The sequence below is a fragment of the Balaenoptera physalus genome (genome assembly GCF_965194825.1).
Source record: "Balaenoptera physalus genome assembly, chromosome: 7".
NCBI lineage: Eukaryota > Metazoa > Chordata > Mammalia > Artiodactyla > Balaenopteridae > Balaenoptera > Balaenoptera physalus.
The window spans coordinates 109,115,043-109,137,226 of record NC_138886.1 but is presented as its reverse complement, the minus strand read 5'-3'; the positions used below and the strand labels follow the sequence as shown (position 1 = coordinate 109,137,226).

Here is a 22,184-nt window from a genome sequence, read left to right as displayed (position 1 = left end):
GCTTAGCGGTTGCCCTCTTTACATGGTGCTAGTTTCCAATGGGGAGTTTTCCAAGACTGAAACTTCCAAGAGATTCAGAAAGAATCATGAAAGCTTTTTATGACTTATTCCTGGAAGTCATGCAGTATCACTTCTCTATTGAATGAGTTTCAAGGATAGTCCAGATTCAGAAAGAGCGGGCTATACAGGAGTATGATTAAGGTGAAGCATGATTCTCTGAGGGTGGGAGGGTGTTTTTTGAAGACTAACTACCACTGTACTCTTTTTTTTTTTTTTTTAGCTGTGTTGGGTCTTCGTTTCTGTGCGAGGGCTTTCTCTAGTTGTGGCGAGTGGGGGCCACTCTTCCTCGCGGTGTGCAGGCCTCTCACCATCGCGACCTCTCTTGCTGCGGAGCACAGGCTCCAGAAGCTCAGGCTCAGTAGTTGTGGCTCACGGGCCTAGTTGCTCCGCGGCATGTGGGATCTTCCCAGACCAGGGCTCGAACCCGTGTCCCCCACATCGGCAGGCAGATTCCCAACCACTGCGCCACCAGGGAAGCCCCCCACTGTACTCTTTATACATGGGGGAGACCCCTTAGGATGATTTGAAGATTTTGGGAAGGGAGTTCCGGAAAGAACAACAATGGACAGTTATTAATACACACATAAACTTTCCTTTCCCTCAGAATTCAGGAACAAGAAGTGGTGAAATTCACCCCCAAAATGTGATTTTTTGATTAAAGGGCAGGAAAAAAAGCACAAGAAATGGAATTGGGTTTTAGGAAAACAAATTGAGGACAGAAATACAGCAAATTCATCAAAAGTGCACACTTAATCCATCCACCCACATACCACCTCTACTAACTAAAATTTCACTTTAGATAGTAACTTCCTTAACCCAATTCATTTATACCCGGGATAGAAATGGACCAAATTCTTCCTCTCTATTGCTAATCCAAACCTTATTACTCTTTAATACTCAAATGAGTCCCCTCTCATACGTCAAGTCTTCCAGGGACACCCCCAGCACATCATGATTCTTCCCTTTCTTGGAACACATACAGTCCATTTCTTATCCTCACAGTAGGTTATAAACCATTCAGCATTGCTGTCTTGTGTTTCATGGAATTAGAAAACAAGAGCTGGAACGGCAATAAAATATCATCAAGGCCAATTCTTTTAAGATGGGAACATGAAGACTCAATATGAGGCTGAGTGACGTGAATAAGGTCACACCAGGATCAAAAGGCAGAGCTGATCCCCAAGCTCCTTCCTGAATGCTCCGTCCCCATCAGAGCACACGTGTTCAACGGTCCTGTTTCTCTAGAAAAGGTAAAAATCCCTTCAAGAGTTAAAATGTGCCTTGTCTTTTTGTCTCTGACAGGGCACCTAGCAGGGTAAACAGTAAGAGCTCAATGTGTATTCTGTGACTTAGGTGCTGAAAGATAAATTTTCATTTAGCCCAGCTATAAAATTAGTTAAAGAGGATGGTGCCAGAGTTAAACCATGTTGCTATCACTCTTCCAGACAGGTAAGGGAGAATAAAGATCCCTGAGAATAGAATAAAATAGACTCTAAACAGCAAAATGGTTTGTAAGCAGAACTACCCCCAAGATGATGAGTCTATCACAGGGAAAAGGAGGGCAGTGGCCCCTCTGTAGAGTCCATGGCGGGGGTCGTGATGGCGGTCACCAAAACACAGCTGTGACATAGAGAGTAAAATTGTGGTTGCCAAGGAGGAGGGGGTGGGGGAGGGAAGGACTGGGAGTTGGGATTAGCAGATGCAAACGATTATATTTAGGATGGATAAACAACAAGGTCCTATTGTATAGCACAGGCAACTATATTCAATATCCTGTGATGAACCATTATGGAAAGGAATATGGAAAAGAATATATATGTATGTGTAACAGAATCACTTTGCTGTACAGCAGAAATTAACACAACATTGTAAATCAACTATACTTCAATAAAATAATTTTTTTTTAAATAAAGGAGATGGGATGGAACCATGAACCAACACACCATTACTCTAACAAATCTGGAAGAAAATTAAAAAAACAAAACAAAACAAAACAAAAAAACATGGCTGTGCCTAGGAGACCAGCAGTCCACAGATAAAGACCCCATGGAATGTTACACAATGGGGCAAACTCTCAGACATAACTGGGGGACACTTGGGGTAGGATGGGGAGCTAATTTCCCACAACAGTGCAGTAAGTGTTTGTTGAATTATAACTTGAGTTACAAAAGTTTTAACTGTGTTCTAGTTGTAGGCTCACAACCATGATTCACCTTATCCTTCCTTGACTGTTAGTAACGAATATGGCTTTCAAATCATTCATCCAATACTGGGACTGCTAATCAGCTTGTACCCACTGGTACAGCAGGACAACTGTTTCATGCCAGAACCTGTTCTGATTGGTCAGTTACTTATTGTTACAATCTGGTGAATTTGACCCATCCTTCAGACATCTACCATGCAGGGTCTTATGTTACGGGTATCTGTGTTCTTTGCTTATCCTATAAGATAGAAAACCCATTGAAGGCACAGAGCAAGACAGCACAGCATCTTCAAGAGTGTGGATTGAGGAATTCTCATTAAATCTTTGTTTAGTTGAAACAGTACAGTCAACTATAGACAGACTTGGGTTCAAATCCTGGCTCTGACATCTAGTACTGCGTGATTATGAGGAGCTAGTTATGTAACCTCTGTCAGCACTAGTTTTCTCCTCTGAAAAATGGGGTAATAATACATCCCTCATAAGTCTGTTTTGATGATTAGATGAGAATAAATACTTGGAAAACACAGTAAGTAAAGCATAGAACCCAGTGAATAAATGAAGCTATTAGTATTTGGGGCGTGTCGCCTATTCACCATGAGCCAGTCCCCTCCCTTCCCCCTCCCCCCATTAGAGGTAGGTCTAATCCTAAAGAATTTTAGGGATTGGGAACATTTATGGCTCTCTAACACCAAGGCCCAGAGATGGGAACCATTATGAACTTAAAAACTGATGTTAGCATTAATCCCTCAGTTGGGCACGCTATGAAAGACATACCTCACGGTCCTAACATAAATCCACCACTATCGCGGTGTGAAGGAAAAGTGTTTCCTACATGAGCCCACATGCTGGCTGAAATCTTTCAAGAACTCTATTAGTGAAGCAAATTCTGCCTAGCCTGCCAGGAAAGAGATCAAGGTAAGGAATCGAGGGAGGGACACACTTGATTCTCCATGCCCTGTGCTGGATCCTTCTTGCCCCAGCAATTCAGACAGGGTGTCCAGAGCGTTCCACATCCTCCTATTCATGAAGGATTTTTTTTTTTTTTTGGGTCTTTTCCCCACTGCACCAGAAAGGTCCTGAGCAAAGCTTGAGCAAATTAACTTCCTCCTCAGCTTTCGGGACTGAACACAGAAAGCCTCTCCCAGTTAGTTTAGTTTCTTCAACCCCATCTCTCTTGAAAACAGCAAACTTCTCCATGGTGTATGCAGTACAACCCAGCAGCACCAGGCCACAGGGCCCTCCAGAAATGCCTTCCTCAGTGACTTTACATTCTTAACCACTCCAACCCTGTAATTTTCCAGATGACTTGAGGTTTTGAAAGCAAATGAAGCAGTGAAACTGCTTCAGCTGCTGAATTCTTCCTGGATTCATTTGGAAATGGCAAGAAGCTGCCATAGATGGTAACTTGGGTTGTGCAGACACTTTCCTTTAGTTTCCCATCTGAAGTCATTAGCCGATCCCGATTTCCTTGGAGATCAAGATCGGCTCGGCACTGAGTGTATAAAAACAGATGTGGAACCCCTTTTTATTGGGCCATAACCAGATAATAATATTTCTGGGGCATTTTGTAATTTACAGGGCATTTTAACAGATGTTAAATTCATTTGATTGACACAACTATTCTGTCAGGTAGGACAGGAATTATTATCCCCATTTATAGACCAGGACACTAAGGCTCAAGTCTTGCCTGACGTAAGAGCACGGGTATAAAGCAGAGCTGAAACAACTCAAATTTTCTGATTTCAAATGCAATGCCCTTTCCAGTCTAACACAGCTGCCCAGAAGTTCAGACTGAAACTCATATGCCTACAGATAATGTGACCATTTCGTTTATAATTCTTCATTTGTTTATCTGTAACTCCCTCCATCTTCCCCTCTGGTCCCAATTTTGGATAGTATTTAGATACTTAATGTTTTGTCCAAATTGATATCTTCAGGAAGATATTAGGATACTCTGGTTTCTCTTCAGATCATATAAATTTTCACCTTTTAAGGAAGATATTAGATAGGTGCTTTTTTAATCTTAGATTGGTTCAGATCTTTTAGCAAACCTAATAACACACCAGCTATAATCTTTCCTTTAAGCACTGAGAAGCACAAACCATAATTCCTGTTAGATGATAAGGGAAATAGTGCCCTATCTTGTCAGAAATATGCAAAAAATGGAGGAGAGGAGATCAAACAGCATCCAAAAGGGTTATGGAAAGAATTGATGTGATTGCTGCAGGGCAGAGAATCTGTCTATCCCAGAGGGGCCAGACAGAGCAATGAGATGTCCCCCTAATGTGAATTGCTCTTATCTGAAATCTCTGAGATGTCCCTTTTAAGGCACGAGTCCTTTGGGGCTGGAGCAACTCAGCCAAGTGTGCAGGAAACCTTGGAGCGGGGACCCCTCACTGCCTCTTCCTACTGCCCTCTACCCAGTCCCTGCATCTGGGCACCTGAGACTGGGCAGAGGCCATGGGATCTTCAGCTGGCCAGGAGCCTCGACAAAGTCCAGACATATTAATAAGCAGATGAACTGCAGCCAAAATGTGACTGAAGGTGACTCAAAGATGTCTTAGCTCTTAAATAAATTAATAAGCCTAAGGGAAGTTTCCTCCCATTGAAGATTTCATCATGATCAAGCCTATGGATAAAGATACACAGATGACCCCTGTAATTTTAAAAATGATAAGCGTGGTTCCTAGCTATGGAGTACTGACTCTTTGCATTGCTTTAGGTACCTTATCTCTTATCCTCATAGTAATCCTGAGAAGTGGGTAGCATGACCATCATTTTACAGATAGGAAACAGAGGCCAGAGAGGTTGAGCAACTTTCCCAAAGTGACACCCCTGATAAGTACTAGCGCCACTCAGAAGCCAGTCCTTTCACTCAGGTATGTACTTGGAAGTGGGAATGGGTGCTTATGGCTGCTGTGATGATTTTCAGCATGGCTGGCCTATTCCTTGGCTGGTAGAGTGATCTGGGTGCCGATGTTGTAAAACAGAAGTATGGTGGGTGGTTGGCCCAGTAACAATCCTGAGTTCTCCTTCTAGAACAAGTTTCATAACCAATCATCTTTGGGAATAACAAAGGGAGAGAGCAGGAATCATTCAGGCCATTTCTTTGATTAAATTAACCTACTTTTTCTTTCTAAATGATGTATCCGGTAGCCCCCATAGACAAGAAAAATGAATAGATTAAAAAGATACATTTACCCCTAGATGTGTCCCAGGGGGCGACTGGGGAGACATTCAACCCCCTCAATAATTTTCAAGCTTCTTTGGAAACATTTTTCCCCCTGTGGATATGAAACCAAGGTCATAAAATTTCTGAGTGAATGGAGAAACTGAAATACAATCTGAAATTCACCATCTGGCATTTGCTTAATAAATGAGTCTGGGGGAAGGGAAGAGAAGTCGAATTTTTTAAATTTTCCCAGACAAACCAACCTGATAGAGAAAGCCTTATCTCTGGCATCTGTGCTGCTGGAATCTGGGGAATAATGACCATGCCATTCCTGCCCGACACAGCCGGCAGGGAGGTAGAGGGAAGGATCTTTGATCCAATCTCAACTCTGGTGCTGATAATGTTGAGATATTAGCAAAGCAGCAGCACTCACCTCAACTTCTGTATCAATACGATAGAAAATGTATTAGGTTTGCCTCTCCCTGCGTTAACATTCTTACATCTGCAAGTAAAACTGAAAGCATATAGGGCTAAAATTCTGGCTTACTCACACAGTCATTACCTTCTTTGCCAAGGAGGAGAGGCCAAGGAATCACAACTGAACCATGAATTAGCAGTTCCATGTGGAGAGATACAAGAGAATGTTATAAGGATCAAAGTCTTTTCTAAAAAGGATGTTGGAAATAACTCAAGTGGAGGAGGACAGCAGGTAAGAATGGAGAGAAAGACAGCGACAGCCAAGGGAATGACCAGTATTGAGGGGTTAAGAACCAGGCAGAATAACCTGATTAAAAAATACCAAAGTGTAAGGCAAAGAAGAAAGTAACCATGGAAACTTCTGCATTGCTGAACTGCCGTGACGAACCGTCAGAAACTGGGTGGCTTGAAACAACAGAAATGAATCGTCTCAGAGTTCTGGAGAGCAGAGTCTGAAATCAAGATTTTGGTAGGGTTGGTTCCTTCTGGGGGCTCAGGGGAGAATCTGCTCCATGCCTCTCTCCTAGCCTCTTCTGGTTACTGACAGTCTTTGGCGTTCCTAGGCTTATGGCAGCATCATGCCAATCTCTGCATCCATCTTCACACGGCCTTTCTCCCTGTGTATTTCTGTGTACCCTCTACTTTTTTCATGGGGACATCGATCACTGGATTTAGGACCCGCCCTAATCTGATATGACATCATCTTAATTCCATCTCCAAAGACCCTATTTCCAAATAATGTCACGTTCTGAGATTCCGGGTGGACATGAATTTTGAGAGAACGCCATACAACCCACTACAGCAAGTAAACTGCGAAACTCTTTTTTGGTTGGATTTCACTGGGCGGTAGCCCCTAAAGGGCCACAGAGAAAATCAGAGTGGTCCTTTAGGTTCATATTTCATAGCATTCCTCATTTACTTTGTGTCTTCTCCCACAGACAAAGAGGTCCTTAATGGAAGGGGCAATTTCGTATTAGTTTCTGTATCCCAGCGTCTGGCATATAGTAGGCACCCGACTGACATTTGTTGAGTGAATGAATTTTCACAGGAACAGAATCTCTAAGCCCTGCCTTATTTCACTGAGATTTCTGTGTGAACCTGAGATCAATGAGTCCTCACTACTTTGATGGCTGGAATTACTCAGATAGGCAGAGTAGTTTCCTTTTTTTTTTTCTTTTTTCTCTTCAAGGAGGAAACAAAGAACATGAATCAATCCATGGGAACACCCCTCTCCATGGCAGAGACCAAAAGTTCACGTGACTCAATTGTGGCGATAAAAGGAGGGTCTTGCCATTTTAAAGTAAGTTCTTTGTCACCATTTCCTCTTCTTTCCTGATATCTATTTTGAGCTTTCCGCTCCATTCCAGGAACTCCACAACAACCTGCTGAATTATCTGAAACCTCCTTGTGCTTGGTATTAAAGCTCTCTTCCCTTTCTTGAAGTTTGTTTGGGTGGGAGGTAAGAAGAGAAACCACAGATGTGTCACTGGGAAGAAAACATATCCCTATTCCTGTGGGCTGAGTAGTACAAAGACAGAGTTAAATTCAGGAAATGCAATAACTTAATTCATGACTGTTTCTAATGCTGCCAGCAAATACATGATTTAGGCTCAAAAAGGTTACTGGAGGGGAAAGAAAGTTCCCACCGGCCCAATCCATGGTCAAAGTACATTTTCTAAGCCTCCTATCATGTATCCATAAGCGCAACACCGAGCTTTGTCAGAACCTTGTGCAAAACCAAAAAATCCAGGGGAAAAAATGCAAGTTAGGGGCTTCCCTGGTGGTGCAGTGGTTAAGAATCCACCTGCCAATGCAGGGGACTTGGGTTCGAGCCCTGGTCCGGGAAGATCCCACATGTTGCAGAGCAACTAAGCCCGTGTGCCACGACTATTGAGCCTGCGTTCTAGAGCCCACGAGCCACAACTACTGAAGCCCACATGCCTAGAGCCCGTGCTCCGCAACAAGAGAAGCCACTGCAATGAGAAGCCTGGGCACCGCAGCAAAGAGTAGCCCCTGCTCGCCTCAACTAGAGAAAGCCCGTGTGCAGCAATGAAGACCCAACTCAGCCAAAAATAAAAATAAATAAAATAAATCAATTTTTAAAAAAATGTGAGTTAGTTTATTGATTCACTCCAGACTCAAGTGCTTGGGAATCAGTCCTCCTCTCCCTCCACAGAACATGATGTTTTCTGATGAGGCAGGCAACTTGGCCTCAAATCAATGAAGGCAGCAGAACTGGTCCTTGGTTATTCCTACCTTGACTTCCCACCTCTCACCCTAAGCTGGGCCAACTTTCCTTCCCTGATTTCCAGCCACACAAATCAAAATAACAGTTTAAAGCAGTGGCTTTCAGTTTTTCTGTGCGCAAGACTCATCAAGTGGACTTGATTTTTTAAATGCAGATTTCCAGGCACCACCCTTAGATTTTCTGATGCAACAGATCTGTCATGGGCCTGAGCATTGGTATCTTCCCTAGGCAATTCCATGGACCCCAACTAAAGCTCCAGACTGGAGGAAATAAAGCCTCCCCATCATTCCCAAAACCATAACTCCCTCAGTCTCGGCAAAAGCCCCCTGTTTTACACAATAGCAAGTGAGGAAAACTTTACAAAGAACAGCTGCTGATGAAATATGAATAAAAATGTCCCTTTTGATAGAGACTGGACCCAGAATTCTCCAAATCACTTTTACTGTTAGACAAGTGAAGATCATTTCAAAGAGATTTTGGAGCATACAAGTCCCCAGGAAGGGACCTTTCCAGAAAAGGGCACCCTATGAACTTCAAAATTCCTGAAAGTTCAAATCACCTACTGTGTGCCAAACGCTGGATTGGAATCTCCTCATACATTATTCCCTTTCATTCTTACAATAACACTGAAATGCCAATCCTATAAGGCAGATGTTGTCACCCCTGTTTTAGTAGATAAAGATACTGAGGTTCAGAGGGGTTCACTGACTTGCCCAAGGCTATCGCGTTAGGAAGTGGCAGCATCCAGTTTTATTCCAAGGCTCCTGACTTGAAGTCCCCAATGTGTTGTATTTTATCCCGTGGTTGCCTCTGATCACTGGCCCAGGCATAGCTTGAAGGCAGTGACCTAGGTACCAAATCACTGAAGTGAATTAGAGTTAAAATTAGACTGCTGGATGACTGACAGGCCAACCCCAGAGATTGTGACTTATTTTCCAAAGTGCAGTCGCTCAGCCTTGTTGCCCTTGACTTCCTTCCCCAGGATATGGGGATATGACTATCCTCACCCTCCCCTATATAACCCACCCCACCCCTCCACACACACACACATACAGAGATTCATCCATACTCAAACTACTAAGCCAAGACTGCGGGGTTCTAAAGAAGATGCCTGAATCATTGATACATAACAAGACCCTGGATGTTCCTTTATCTATTGCTCAGGGAACAGTCCAGCAGAGTCCTTCACTGATGGACTTTAGATAGTCTCTCCTCCTACAAGAGCTGCCCTTGAAGCCATGCTAGCTCCCACCTGTACAAAAGAAAAAAAAAGCAGGGGAGAGAAGTGCACAAAATGTGATTTTTTTCCCCCTGAACCCCACAGCTTCCAGAAATAGCCGTGATCTCCAGCAATAAAGTAAAGATAACATTTTCAAGGTCTGGGATGGGGAAATAAGTAAAAAATAGAATGTTTAATCAATGCAAACATTCTTGGAATCTGAAACATCTGGGAGAGCTGGGGGGAGTGTGTGGGGAGCCGGAAAAGGGGGGGAGGGGTGGTTAGAGACTTGACATTCTTATCCACTGTTTATCTAAAGCAGGAGCTGAATAACCTGCTCGTAACTGCCCCCAGGAAGCCCACGTGGTGGCTGTTCATTTTTGTTACTAAATATAAGGATATCTCTCATTTGGAGAAAATCCAAGACTCAATCATCTAACTTTACAAGATTAATAAAATTAGGGACTGATTACTTATCTATGTTTAGAACTACCTAAGCATATATAATCCATAACTGCCCTAGTGGGTTTAATAAGGTTCTTTTTTTTTTTTTACATGTTACTTCTTAGGAAACCAATTGCTATGCAAAGTAAGGCCTCTGCACACTGGCAGTTTAATTCAGAGATGAACTTCCCTGAAAGCAAATGACAGTCTTGTAGGAGTATCTGGGCTAACTAAACAGATATCCACAAACCGACATATTAGTTATTCCCTCCATCCCTGTTTTATATCACTCACCCCCAGAATACTCTTGACGGTAAAGCAAATATATGATGAAATACATATGCCAACTTAAGTGAATCAAGTGAAGATAACTCTTGGTACGGCCCACATTTCCTAATCTGCCATCCAACACAGATCTGGCCCCAAGCTGCAATCCAAGCCCCAGAAAAGCTGTGTTTCACCCTAATGTGTGCTGCCGCAGACTTGACCTTCTCCATGCTGCAAGGGCTGTCCTGCTCTCTGCTAGGTCACTGGGCCCTAGCCCCTGGTAAGTGAAAAAAAAGGAATCATTGAAAGAGTAGTTGCTTAATAAATGGATGAAGAAACATTGTTATCACTTTCTTTCCTCTCCTCCACCTTTCCCATGTTACCTCATTGATCCTCACCTCAGCCCTGAGAAGGTTCTATCATCTGCATTATACAAAGGAAGTTCCAAGAGTAGAGTAACTTGTCCACGGTCACACACAAGGAAGGCAGAGAAGTGAGATTTCAACCCTGATTTACTAGTCACACTTCTAGGATTACACCATGCTGTGTTTCTCCCATCACACATTCTTTCTCCTTGACCTTTGCCCACAAAGCCACGACCCGAAGTTCTTATGTCTGGTTCTTCCATCTCCAAGCCAACAGCTCTTCTCATGAAATAGGTCATCTTCATGGTAAAGAAGGAGCAGCAATAAGGCAGGAGTTTCCATGTGTTTCTCATATCTGTGCTGCTCTATACCTAACACAATATCCTATACTGAGTCAGTATAATAAATATTCAATGAACGCCATTAGTATCGTCAACTCAGAGAGGAGAACAAAGGGACAGAGAGGTTAGGGCAATTGCTAACCCCACACTTTGTCACTGCCTTGCTGGGAGGGAGCTCTGTCTCTTTGACATGAGAGTCCTCACAGCCTTGCTCAGAAGGAGCCCTACCCCCCCGATTGTGGCTACCCTTTCAGCTGGTGTATTGCTGCCCCAAATTCTCAGTATCCAACAGACGCACTTGGCCACCAGACTCTCCATTTCCATCAGGATGTTGCTCCTATAGTCTCTTTACTGCACTTACAAAAAGAGATTGAGAAGTAGGAGACTTTGGGGAAAAAAAATGACGAACGTTTTCATTTCACTAAAGAATCCATTATATTATAGAGTAAATCCATGACCACAGAATGAGCTGAGAAGTATATCTGTATAAAGTAAATCTTATTTCCCTATTGTTTCTATTTTTAAAGTGTGTTATGATGACCAAAGTTTCACATTAGGCTACATTGACAATGTTCGGTGTGGAAGGGGTTAGAATTTTGCCAATGATATGGCATGTTAGGTGTGTATTACAGTAGGAGCATCGCAATGACTAAAGCTACAGCCTCAGAGATTCGTGAAACTTTGATTCCTGTTCAGCGGTTAACTTTTCCTTTGTAGAATTTCTAGTAACTCCCAACTCTTTCCTGACTCCGGACATCTGCAGTTCATCTGCTTTCCTAGATCCTAGTATTTGTTCCCATAGTGGGAGATTCCCTGACTCTCTACTCCAAATTCCCAGAATTGGAATTTTGTTTCCTTCTTTCCTTTGTCTAGATATTTATAATGTTTGGTAGAACGTCAGTAAGGACCATAGATTCACATTATGTCTAAAGCTTAAGGTTATGCAAAGTGAATAACTCACCATTCTAGCAATAGAGTTAGTCTGATATTTACTAGAATGTTTACTTGGAATGGAGGCTGCCTATAAGGGTGTTAATATTTTATATTGATTTTTTAATTTATTTGTATTAAGATTCGCTCCATGATTAAAAGTGTCACTCTATGCTGAAAGGTAACAAAACATCTAGACTGTTTTTCTAACACTGAATTGTCAATTAAGTCACTTCCAAACCTGATAGTATATCTTAAGAAATTAACTCCCATTCAAAATGTACAAATCAGTAGACCCCAAAGTATTGCTAAATCCCCAGAGCAAAAAAATCATTTTATTTAGTCCTATTAAAGACTAAAATTTTATTTAAGATAAAAACATGACATCAGACAGCTCAGAGCCCACTTTCCAAGAACAGAAAGTAAGCAGCTAAGATTAATGTGGACCCATGAGAATGGCACTCCTCCCTCAACTCTGAATAACTTTTCTGACATTAACTACTTGAGAATTTTGCTAAGTGTTTTATGTACATTATCTCTTTGACATGTTAACTATTATTTCAGGTCAGTATAAATTCTTTTGATGATAGGGTGACCCTCCATCAGATTTCAAAATATAGAAATAATGTGTTTGGTTATGGATATATAGCATTGGATTTCTCAGCAGGGTATATAGGTAAATAGATATACTACTAGAAATACGGGCCTGAGTGTTGATATAGGCAATAGCAAGGCTAAATCTCTCAGATACTGTGTTGCATGAAGGAAGCCAGACCAAAAAAGTATACAGACTCTATTCTATGTATCTGAAGTTGAAGGACAAGCAAAACTGATCTATGGTCAAAAAGTTTTTAAAATGGTTCCTTCCAGAGGATGGTCCTGCCTGACTGAAGAGGAGAATGAAGGGACCTTCTAGGAAGCTGGACTGATTTTATATTTTGAACCGGATAGAGAACACACATATGTAGAAACACAGCAACTGTACACTTAAGATGAACACCTGTTAAGGACTGAATGGTTGTGCCCCCTCGAAATTCATATGTTGAAACTCTAATTCTCAATGTGATTATATTTGGAGGTGGGGACCTTTGAGAGGTGATTAGGTCATGAGGGTGGAGCCCTCACGATAGGATTAGTGCCCTTATAAGAAGAGGCATGCCCTCTCGCTCCCTCTCTCTCTCTCTCTCTCTTTCCCTCTCCCCCTCTTTCCCTCTCCCCCATGTGAGGGTACAAGAACACAATCTACAAACCAGGAAAAGGGCCCTCATCAGCAACCAACAGCACCTTGCTCTTGGGCTTCCCAGCTTCCAGAACTATGAGAGTAAATGTCTGTTTTTTAAGCCACCCAGTGTGTGGGTTTTTTGTTAAAGTGTCTTAATCTAAGATAGCACCTTCGGCACACTGGTTAGGTACGTGTTAACTCAACTTTTTAAAAAAGGGGGAGAAAAGTAAATCTAGGCCTAGGATTCAAAGAGGCCTGGAGATACAGATTTGGAGGTCCTTGGCAGAGTTGAGACTTCTCAGGAAAAGCAGGACCAACTGTCGTAGAACTCAACTCCATCCCACTATTCCCTGGAGTTGCACAGTTCACAACCTTCACTGCCAAGTGCAGAGGGCCTCAGGAGAGCACATGAAATGAGGAGAACATTCTGTGAATGAATGAGGAGGCTGGAAACCAGGGGAACATCAGAATGTGCAGGACAGACAGAAAAAAATGAAATATCAAAAGGGGCACCATTTACCTCTGAAGCCTGGTTCATTGCCTACCAAGCACACCGACTGGTACACACAGATGCTGAGTTAATGAATGGATGATGCAGGAAGGAGCAAATGAGACAAACCACTAAGGCTTCACATCTGGGAGAATGAATGTGGTAAAATTGTTACGAGATGCCGATGGTGAGAAAGCAGTCGTAAAGATGAGAGGCGAGTAAGGGACTTCCCTGGTGGTCCAGTGGTTAAGACTTTGCCTTCCAATGCAGGGGGTGTGGGTTTGATCCCTGGTCGGGCAGCTAAGATCTCACAAGCCTTGGGGCCAAAAAAAGTAAAACATAAAACAGAAGCAATATTGTAACAAATTCAATAAAGACTTAAAAAAAAAAAAAAAGATGAGAGGGGAGTAAATGAATCCAGGGCGTGGTTTGGAGATGGCAGGGCAGGAGGGGATGCGGAACAGAAGCAAGGGCTTGGGTGGGCTGCTAGATGGCTGGGTCCTTAGGAAGAGCAACGGGCCTTGGGAAGAGAAAATGCACATGTGCTGGAGATAAACCCCACTTTCTTCACATTTGCCTTGAATGCCAACTCAACTTAGCAGAGAAAATGAGAAAAACTGTATTCAAAGCATTTACTACCTGAAGTGACTTCAGCTTTAGGAGAAGAGCACTCAGTTAGGCAATAAGTGTGCAATTTAGGGGAAATGGGATCTGCTTCTTGGAATCTATGACAAAGCAAGGTCGCTGGAGCAAAAGTCTGGGGGTGTTTCTTTTTTTTTTTTCTTTTAATGGGTCATCTGGTGAGGCTTTAACACTCCCATTACATCTTTCCCCAGGCAGAAGAGCTGCTACCTGCAGAGAGTGACTGACTTCTGTCCGGGCTTGTAATGGTGCAGCCTGGGAATGGGCACGTTCAAATGTTCCTCTGGATGAAGTTTGGCTCCCACTGGCCACCTTTCATCTGGAGCATCTCCTGCACTTTACAGGAGATAGTTAATTAGGCTTCCTGAGGCTTCGGGCAGGAATATGCATGGAGACTGCACTTACTTAGGTGACTGTGTAAGAAGACATGCTCACAGACTAATTACTTTGTATTTGTATGTATCATCTCCTTTCACACGGGATCTCAAGGCAATTTCCCAAGGTAAGTAGGGGAGTTAATTGCTTTATTCCTGGGAGGTCTCTAGCCTATCTGGCACATGAGGGTCTAGTCACAAATTATTTCTTCCTGTACTCACGTTGACACAGGGGTCCTTGAAACTTGAGAACCCAGAAGAAGAAGGATGACTAAGATAAAGGCAAAGCAGTCCACGGATGGCCTGGCATGGAATCATAGAATATTAGAGCTGGAAGTGCCTTCAGACATCCTCCTGATTCGTGCTGTCCAATATGGCCGCCGCTGACCACGTGGGACCACAGAGCACTTCAAATGTGTTGGTCCAGTTGAGATGTGCTATGTCAACTACGCACTGGACTTTGCAGAGTTAGTACAAAAAGGGATGTAAAATATCTCGTTTGTAAATTTTACACTGATTACCTGTTGAAATGGTAATAATTTAGATATATGGGGTTGAACAGACCATTATCATTTTACTTGTTTCTTTGGACTTCTTAAAATGTGGCTGCTAGAAAATTTTAAAATCCATATGTTTCTCACATTATATTTCTACATGACTGTGCTGATCTAGATGACTTCCCTCATTTTAAACATAACTAACCTAATACCTAAAAAGAGGAGAGTCTGATTTGCCTACAATGAGACTGTTAGCAGAGCCAGGGCTGGAACTCAGATCTACGAACCAACTTCCTCGGTCAAGTACTGTCCGTTATACTTCAATGAGCAACTGCCCTGGCTTCTCCAACTCATCTCCTCTTAAGAGTTGACACCGTGGAGCTGCTGACAGGGCTTGGGTGCCCTCTCCCATAATCAGAATCAGCATGCTCTCCAACCCACCCCAGGGCAGTATATTCTCTAAAAGCAGTGTACCTACTACACCCAACAAACCCCTGACCCAGCCCACCACACTCTGTCCTATCCCAACCCATACTTGCAAGCAGGTTGCTACCCAAGGCCTCTCCAATGTAGAAATTCTAGAGTCAATACTGCCTCTTCTTGCACACTCTTGCCCAGCCAAACTTAAAGTCCCAGAGCTCACCTGTAATCATAAAACCAATGACTGTCTCAAAAGTCAATTATGCATTGTCTCAGCAATCTAAACTTTCCAGAGTAATGTCATAGGGAACAAAAAAAAAAGCTTTCCTTCTCTAAAACTCTGCCCACCAGCCTGATATCAAAGGAATTTGCAATTGAGCAATTCCCTTCCTCAACAACTCAATTCTCTTCCTCTGGATCATCCCAAAGAAGGAAAAGTGGCAGTTGAGCCAGAGATAGCTGTTGACCTGATGTTCCCAGATGTTCAAAATTTCACTTTGGCTATCTCAAGAGCGACCTCATTTTCATAAGTCTGTATTTGTGACAATTAGGCTAGTGCACTCTGCAGTATTCCAGGGGGCTGGGGGGAAAGCCCACACACCTGGAAAGGAAACAACATAGTCCTCTATCATTATCAGGTGGACTTGGGCAAGGAACCAGTTTTTTACCCTGTTTTTCACTTGGAAAAACTGAAGCATTTGTGTCATTGGAGCAATCAATATCATCCACGGCCATCAAGCCCACTCCACTGAGAACAGGAAGGAAACTAGCACATATTGAGAACCTCTACCTCTGAGCCCCCTAGAGGTTACCCTTGAAAAACCCACCAAGCAGGGGAATGGGTCTTCAAATATCTAGCTTCCCCTTCAGCCTGTTTCTCCCTTTCTGACACTTCCAAGCGCATCTTCAGTTCATCAATGTCTTCAGGTCTTATGTTCCAGGAATCACACCTAATGCTTTCAGACACTTTATCTTACCTATGTCCTCATTAAAAAGTATAGAACAGATCCACTTTATAGAAGCCTCTCATTTAAAATCACCCCTTAAAACCCTTGTACACTGTTGGTGGGAATGTAAATTGGTACAAGCACTGTGGAAAACAGTATGGAGATTTCTCAAAAAACTAAAAATAGAACTACCTTATCACCCAGCAACTCTACTCCTGGGTATATATATATCCGAAAAAACCCAAAAACACTAATTCAAAAAGATACATGCGGGCTTTCCTGATGGCGCAGTGATTGAGAGTCTGCCTGCCAATGCAGAGCACACAGGTTCGAGCCCTGGTCTGGGAAGATCCCACATGCCGCAGAGCAACTGGGCCCGTGAGCCACAACTACTGAGCCTGCGCGTCTGGAGCCTGTGCTCCGCAACAAGAGAGGCCGCGATAGTGAGAGGCCCGCGCACCGCGATGAAGAGTGGCCCCCGCTTGCCGCAACTGGAGAAAGCCCTCGCACAGAAACAAAGACCCAGCACAGCCATAAATAAATAAATAAATAAATAAATAAATAAATAAATAAACTCCAATCTCTTAAAAAAAAAAAAAGATACATGCACCCCTATGTTCATAGCAGCATTATTTATAATGGCCAAGACATAGAAGCCACCTCAGTGTCCAATAACAGATGAATGGATAAAGAATATGTGGTATTATATACAATAGAATACTACTCAACCATAAAAAAAGAATGAAATTTTGCCATTTGCAGCAACATGGATGGACTTGGAGGGCATTATGCTAAGTGAAATGTCAGACAGAGAAAGACAAATACTGTGTGATTTCACTTATATATGGAATCTAAAAAATACAAGAAACTAGTGAATATAACAAAAAAGAAACAGGCTCATGGATATAGAGAACAAACCAGGGAGGGGCAAGATAAGTGTAGGGGATTAAAAAGTACAAACTATTATGTATAAAATAAGCTACAAGGATATATTGTACAGCACAGCGAATATAGCCAATATTTTATAACTGTAAATGGAGCCTAACCTTTAAAAATTTTGAATCACTATATTGTACCCCCGTAGCTTATATAGTATTACACAGCAACTATACTTCAATAAAAAATTTTTTTAATAAAAATAAAAAATAAAATCACCCCTTAACCCTGAACGCCAGACCTGGCATCAAGGGCTCTGACTCCCAGGCTGGTAGAGTTCTCTTATACTAAACCACCACCATGATTCTTCCTTGGCTCTACCCAGACCTCCAGATAAGCCCTCGAAAAAAGCTTGAGCATCAGTTATTTTTACTCTTACTTGAGATATTATGCTGCCTGCATTCTGTAAGAGAATTGTTTTTAAAACAGTGTCTCTCATTTTGAAATAAAGGGATTCAGCCACACAGATGCCCAAGAAGGGCATGAGCAGAGCATGAATAAAATGTTTGGTTCAGGGCAGGATTGCACGCAGAGTAGTTTAACATAGTAAGGAGTAGGGTGTGGGCGTCTCTCCAAGAGGTGATTTTACTAGGCAGGGAAGACCACTCAAAAGGAGTAAGACCCCTGCCTACCAGTCAAGGTGAGCTGAACACATCATCTTGGGCTGTGGGTAGGCCAAACCCTCCTGCAATTGAAGCACGAGTTCTACAAGTGTTCATAGTTGTACTTTGCTTTCATTTCCCACCACGATGAAAAATGTGTGCCTTTTACAGTGGCTCAAAAGATTCAAGACAATTTATGAGACTGAGTTCCCCTGTTTTTCATAGACCTGTCACATTTCCAACAGTTGTGAATACTGTCCTCTGTGAGGTGGTAGGCATGTGTCCTTCTCCCAATGCCCTCACTTCTGCCTGATGGATATTTATGAACTCAGGCCTGGATTAGGAGCCCCTCTGAAACCCCGGCTTTGGTAGTTGAGGGCTCTGCACCATTCCTGGAGAAAATTTCTGTTTTCCCCTAGGCAACAGGATAACTGCCTGCCTGCAAGTTCTCCTCCTGGCTGGAGAAAGGGTTCTGCTCATTTCTCATTGTCAGTCATTTCCTTTGGTTTCTGTTAGGTCTCAGTAATTGTACTGGTTTTGCAACAGCTCAAGAACATTAGGAAGATGGTATCACTTACATATGGAATCTTAAAAAAAAAAAAAGAAAGTCCAACTCATAGAAACAGAGAGTAGAAAAGTGATGGTCGGGGCCAGGAGCTGGGAGAAATAAGGGAGAGATTGATAAAATGGTACACATTTCAGTTATAAGATCTGGGGATCTAATGTGACTATAGTGGAAAACACTGTATTGTATTTTGTATTTGTAACTGAAATTTACTGAGAGTAGAACTTAAATGTTCTCACCAAAAATAATAAAAATAATAATGTAAATATATGAGGTGATGGATGTGTTAAATAACTCAATGGGAGTATCCTTCACGATGTATACGTACATCAAATCATCACATTGTACACTTTAAATATCTTACAATTATACTTGTCAATTATACCTCAATAAAGCTGGGGAGGAGGTGGGAGGAAAGAATTTTATCTGACTCTCGCTTTGACTCTAGGGAAATAATTTAATTGGCTCAAGCTTCAGTTTTCTCATCTGTAAAATGGGAATAATGATGACAATTTTATAAGATTACTTTAGGTGTTCAATGAGATTACATACATGAAAGCCTCAGATATAAATCTTTACATGTAATAAGCTTTCAGTAACTACCCACTGAACCTCAATCTGAAGTATTTTGAATCTTTTCAATCAGGATTTTGTTTGTTTTATGTGAGATAAATGTGTCATTAATTCTGATAAAAAACATCTTTTAAAAAATGTTGCTTTTTCAAGGTTTTTTTCTTTTAATCTTCCCCACACTATCAAAAAGGTACTATATTTCCTTAGAACCTTTTATTCAGCCTTATAGTAGTAAAAATTCTCTCCTAAAACCTGCCATATTTTGTCCATCTTCCATTGTCATCTTTGCCCCCATTTTCTTGAATTTAATCTTTGTTTAAAAGTAAAGAAACAAAGGACTAGGATTCATTTCCCAACCCCTGAAATGCCTCTCTCAATTCTCTCATACTTGTGTGACCTTTCTCTCCCTCCCCTTTTCTCTAAAGAATTTGTGAAGTGCACAGACCATCGAGTGCAAGTCAATGAATGTCTCTGAAAAACAGAAGAAGAGTAAAGTTTATCATTCTCCAATGCTCAAACACTAGATGTCCAGAGGAGGAGTGATGTGACTCGCCCACACGTTGGCACACGCACCTACCTTTCGTGCGGAAGGAGCCTGCTGAGATAGATGTCTTTGTTGGTGATGTGTCAAATTTGCTCTGCACAAAAAGGTCCATACATCTTCTCAACTTGTGAAATCCCCAAAAATATATTCTCACCTGAAAGGCTGATGGTCTAAAATCGCTCCTAATGAGAAAGTCCATGACGATGTGACTTTAGGTAACTGCATGTGTCTGGTGGGGAGGAGTGGGGAGAGGCGGGGCTGCTGGAGCCATAAAGCAAGGTCACTGAAGGAGTAAGGAGGATTTTCCCCCTAAAGACAGATGGGACTGTTGGGGTAAAATGAATGGGGAAAGAAGATGAAGAAGAGAGCAAGCGTTAGCTGTGATGGGACCTCATAGAGCTATAGGCATAAGAAGTTGATTGTAATCCCCCATGGAGAATCCTGGGAATCAAGAAGAGTACAGGACGGCATCCAGTGCTTCTGCCTGGAGGGTCAGATTGCTCGGTCTCTCCCTTCTTATCCTGGAGAAAGAGCAAGGTGAAAGCTTGGTTTTATGGAATTGGAACCTGTTGTTGACCCAGAGACCCTCTGTTTTCGGAGCCCTGAGGAGCATTGACAGCTAACCAACAGAGCTCATGTTTATGAGCCAGGGTCAGTGTGTTTGTTTTTGTCTGGAGGGAGGGTCGTGGAAAGAGATGTTGAAGAATTTACTTTTTCTGCCAGAAGGGAAGACAGAGTCCTGGCATATCTGGAAGAGACTAGAGCAGGGGCAGAACAGAAAGGGGACAGCAATACAAGAGCCCGGGCATGAGGTCATCAGAGGGCCCAGCAACAGAGAACAGAGGACAAAGGCAGTGGTGAGAGGGAGGCTCAGCAAGGAAGATGGGTGACAGACGACCCCTGGGGAGGGGGCAGCCCTGGGGAAACTGCCAACAACGTTGCATCCGCAGCAGCAGCAGCTACGGCCCCTCCAGGAGGAAGTGCTCTAGCTGGCAGACCAAGGCCCTGATGCAGAGTGCAGCTCATGCACAGAAGTCCCGGAGGGGTAGGGCTTAAGGAGGAAACAGCCAGGGCACAGAACTTGCTTTGGTGGTGTGTGCAGGATTTTCTCATACTAGTTTCTGCATTACAGGTAGCTCTTTGTTTTCCTCTTTAAAGTAGTTCAAAGCAATAGCTTGGCCTCTTTCCAGGTTCCTTCCAGTTCCCTGTTCAAATTCTGAATTTAGTCATTCTGGCATCCAGCTATGCTTTCAATATTTCCTCTGGACTAGCATGTCAAGGGTCAGTAGTATCAAGCTCTCCTAAACAAATTCTTCATTTTATAATCATTCTCTTTTTTACTGTCTTTGAATTTGAAATAGATGTTTGCTTTGCTATCAGTGTTATTTGGCTAGTAATATTATCATGTGTTACGGGATCTCATCAACTTCAGTAAAGTTCTAGAGAGACATCTACCACATGGGTCTGGGTGTTGAGGGATTCTTTTATTGCAATCAACAGAAACAAACTTTGACTGACCTAAGGAAGGGGAAAAGATATTTATCACATGAATACAGTAAAGTTCACAGAATGTGGAGGAAGAATTGAAGGATAGGGGGTTAAGTACTGGAATCAACTGCTCCTCTTGAATGAGAAACGGAGGAAGAGATGTTCCCCCCAAATTAAAGGGGGTGATGTTACTATGAAATAAGGGAAAAGAGGTTGGCAGACCATAACAACACAGGGACACAATCCAGTCAAATTCAGACTCTTTCTAATTATTTGAGATTTTACTCCTTAAAAAGTGCCTTTGTTTCTCTTCTAGCCACTTACACTAGATGATTTAGACAGAAAACTCAAAGGGCTCATCTCTCATTTTCAAAGACAATGCTAAATAGTCATCTCTCCTGTTTTCTCCTTTGGATTTGTCTTACTCTCACTTGTTTTCCAAAAGCACAGAGTTCATAAGGCTTTTTTTTTTTTAAAAAGTAGATCAGTGTAAAATCAAAACACTACTCTCAAAAAGAGTATATAGGGGCTTCCTTGGTGGCGCAGTGGTTGAGAGTCCGCCTGCCAATGCAGGGGACACGGGTTCGAGCCCTGGTCTGGGAAGATCCCACATGCCGCGGAGCAACTAGGCCCGTGAGCCACAACTACTGAGCCTGCGCGTCTGGAGCCTGTGCTCCGCAACAAGAGAGGCCGCGATGGTGAGAGGCCCGCGCACCGCGATGAAGAGTGGCCCCCGCTTGCCGCAACTGGAGAAAGCCCTCGCACAGAAACGAAGACCCAACACAGCCATAAATAAATAAATAAATTAATTAATTAACATGTTTAAAAAAAAAAAAAGAGTATATAGAGAAGTTATTTCTTTGCTTTGGCTCCCCTTGCAGCTGTCCTCTTACCCCATCCATCCCATAATATTCAACCTGGGGAGGTAGGAAAAAGGTATCTATCTTATCCTCTAGAATAGAGAATGTTTATACCTCTTCTCAATCTTTTCTTTCCTGGATACCTCTCTATTTCTCTTTCTTCAGTATGTCTTTAACATCTACTATGAAATTTTACTGAGAACACTGAGACAAGGAAATAGGTTAGAAGTCAGGTCCAACAGTATATTCTTTTTACTGCCCATTTTTACATTTCAGGATAGGAGATCAGCATCCAGAA

At 42.5% G+C, this 22,184-nt stretch overlaps 1 protein-coding gene across 2 annotated transcripts in view; it reads right to left on the bottom strand.

Moving 5' to 3' along the window:
* Positions 1-21,545, bottom strand: part of LOC309664082 (uncharacterized protein) — a 327,420-nt gene extending 305,875 nt beyond the window's left edge. For both annotated transcript variants that reach the window (XR_014265569.1, XM_082469085.1), the window contains exon 1: positions 19,572-21,545. Coding sequence is in view for 1 of the 2 variants with exons in the window: in XM_082469085.1 (XP_082325211.1) it covers positions 19,572-19,737 (166 nt within the window). In the remaining variant the exon portion in view is untranslated. The remainder of the gene's footprint in view (positions 1-19,571) is intronic.
* Positions 21,546-22,184: the final 639 nt, after the last annotated feature.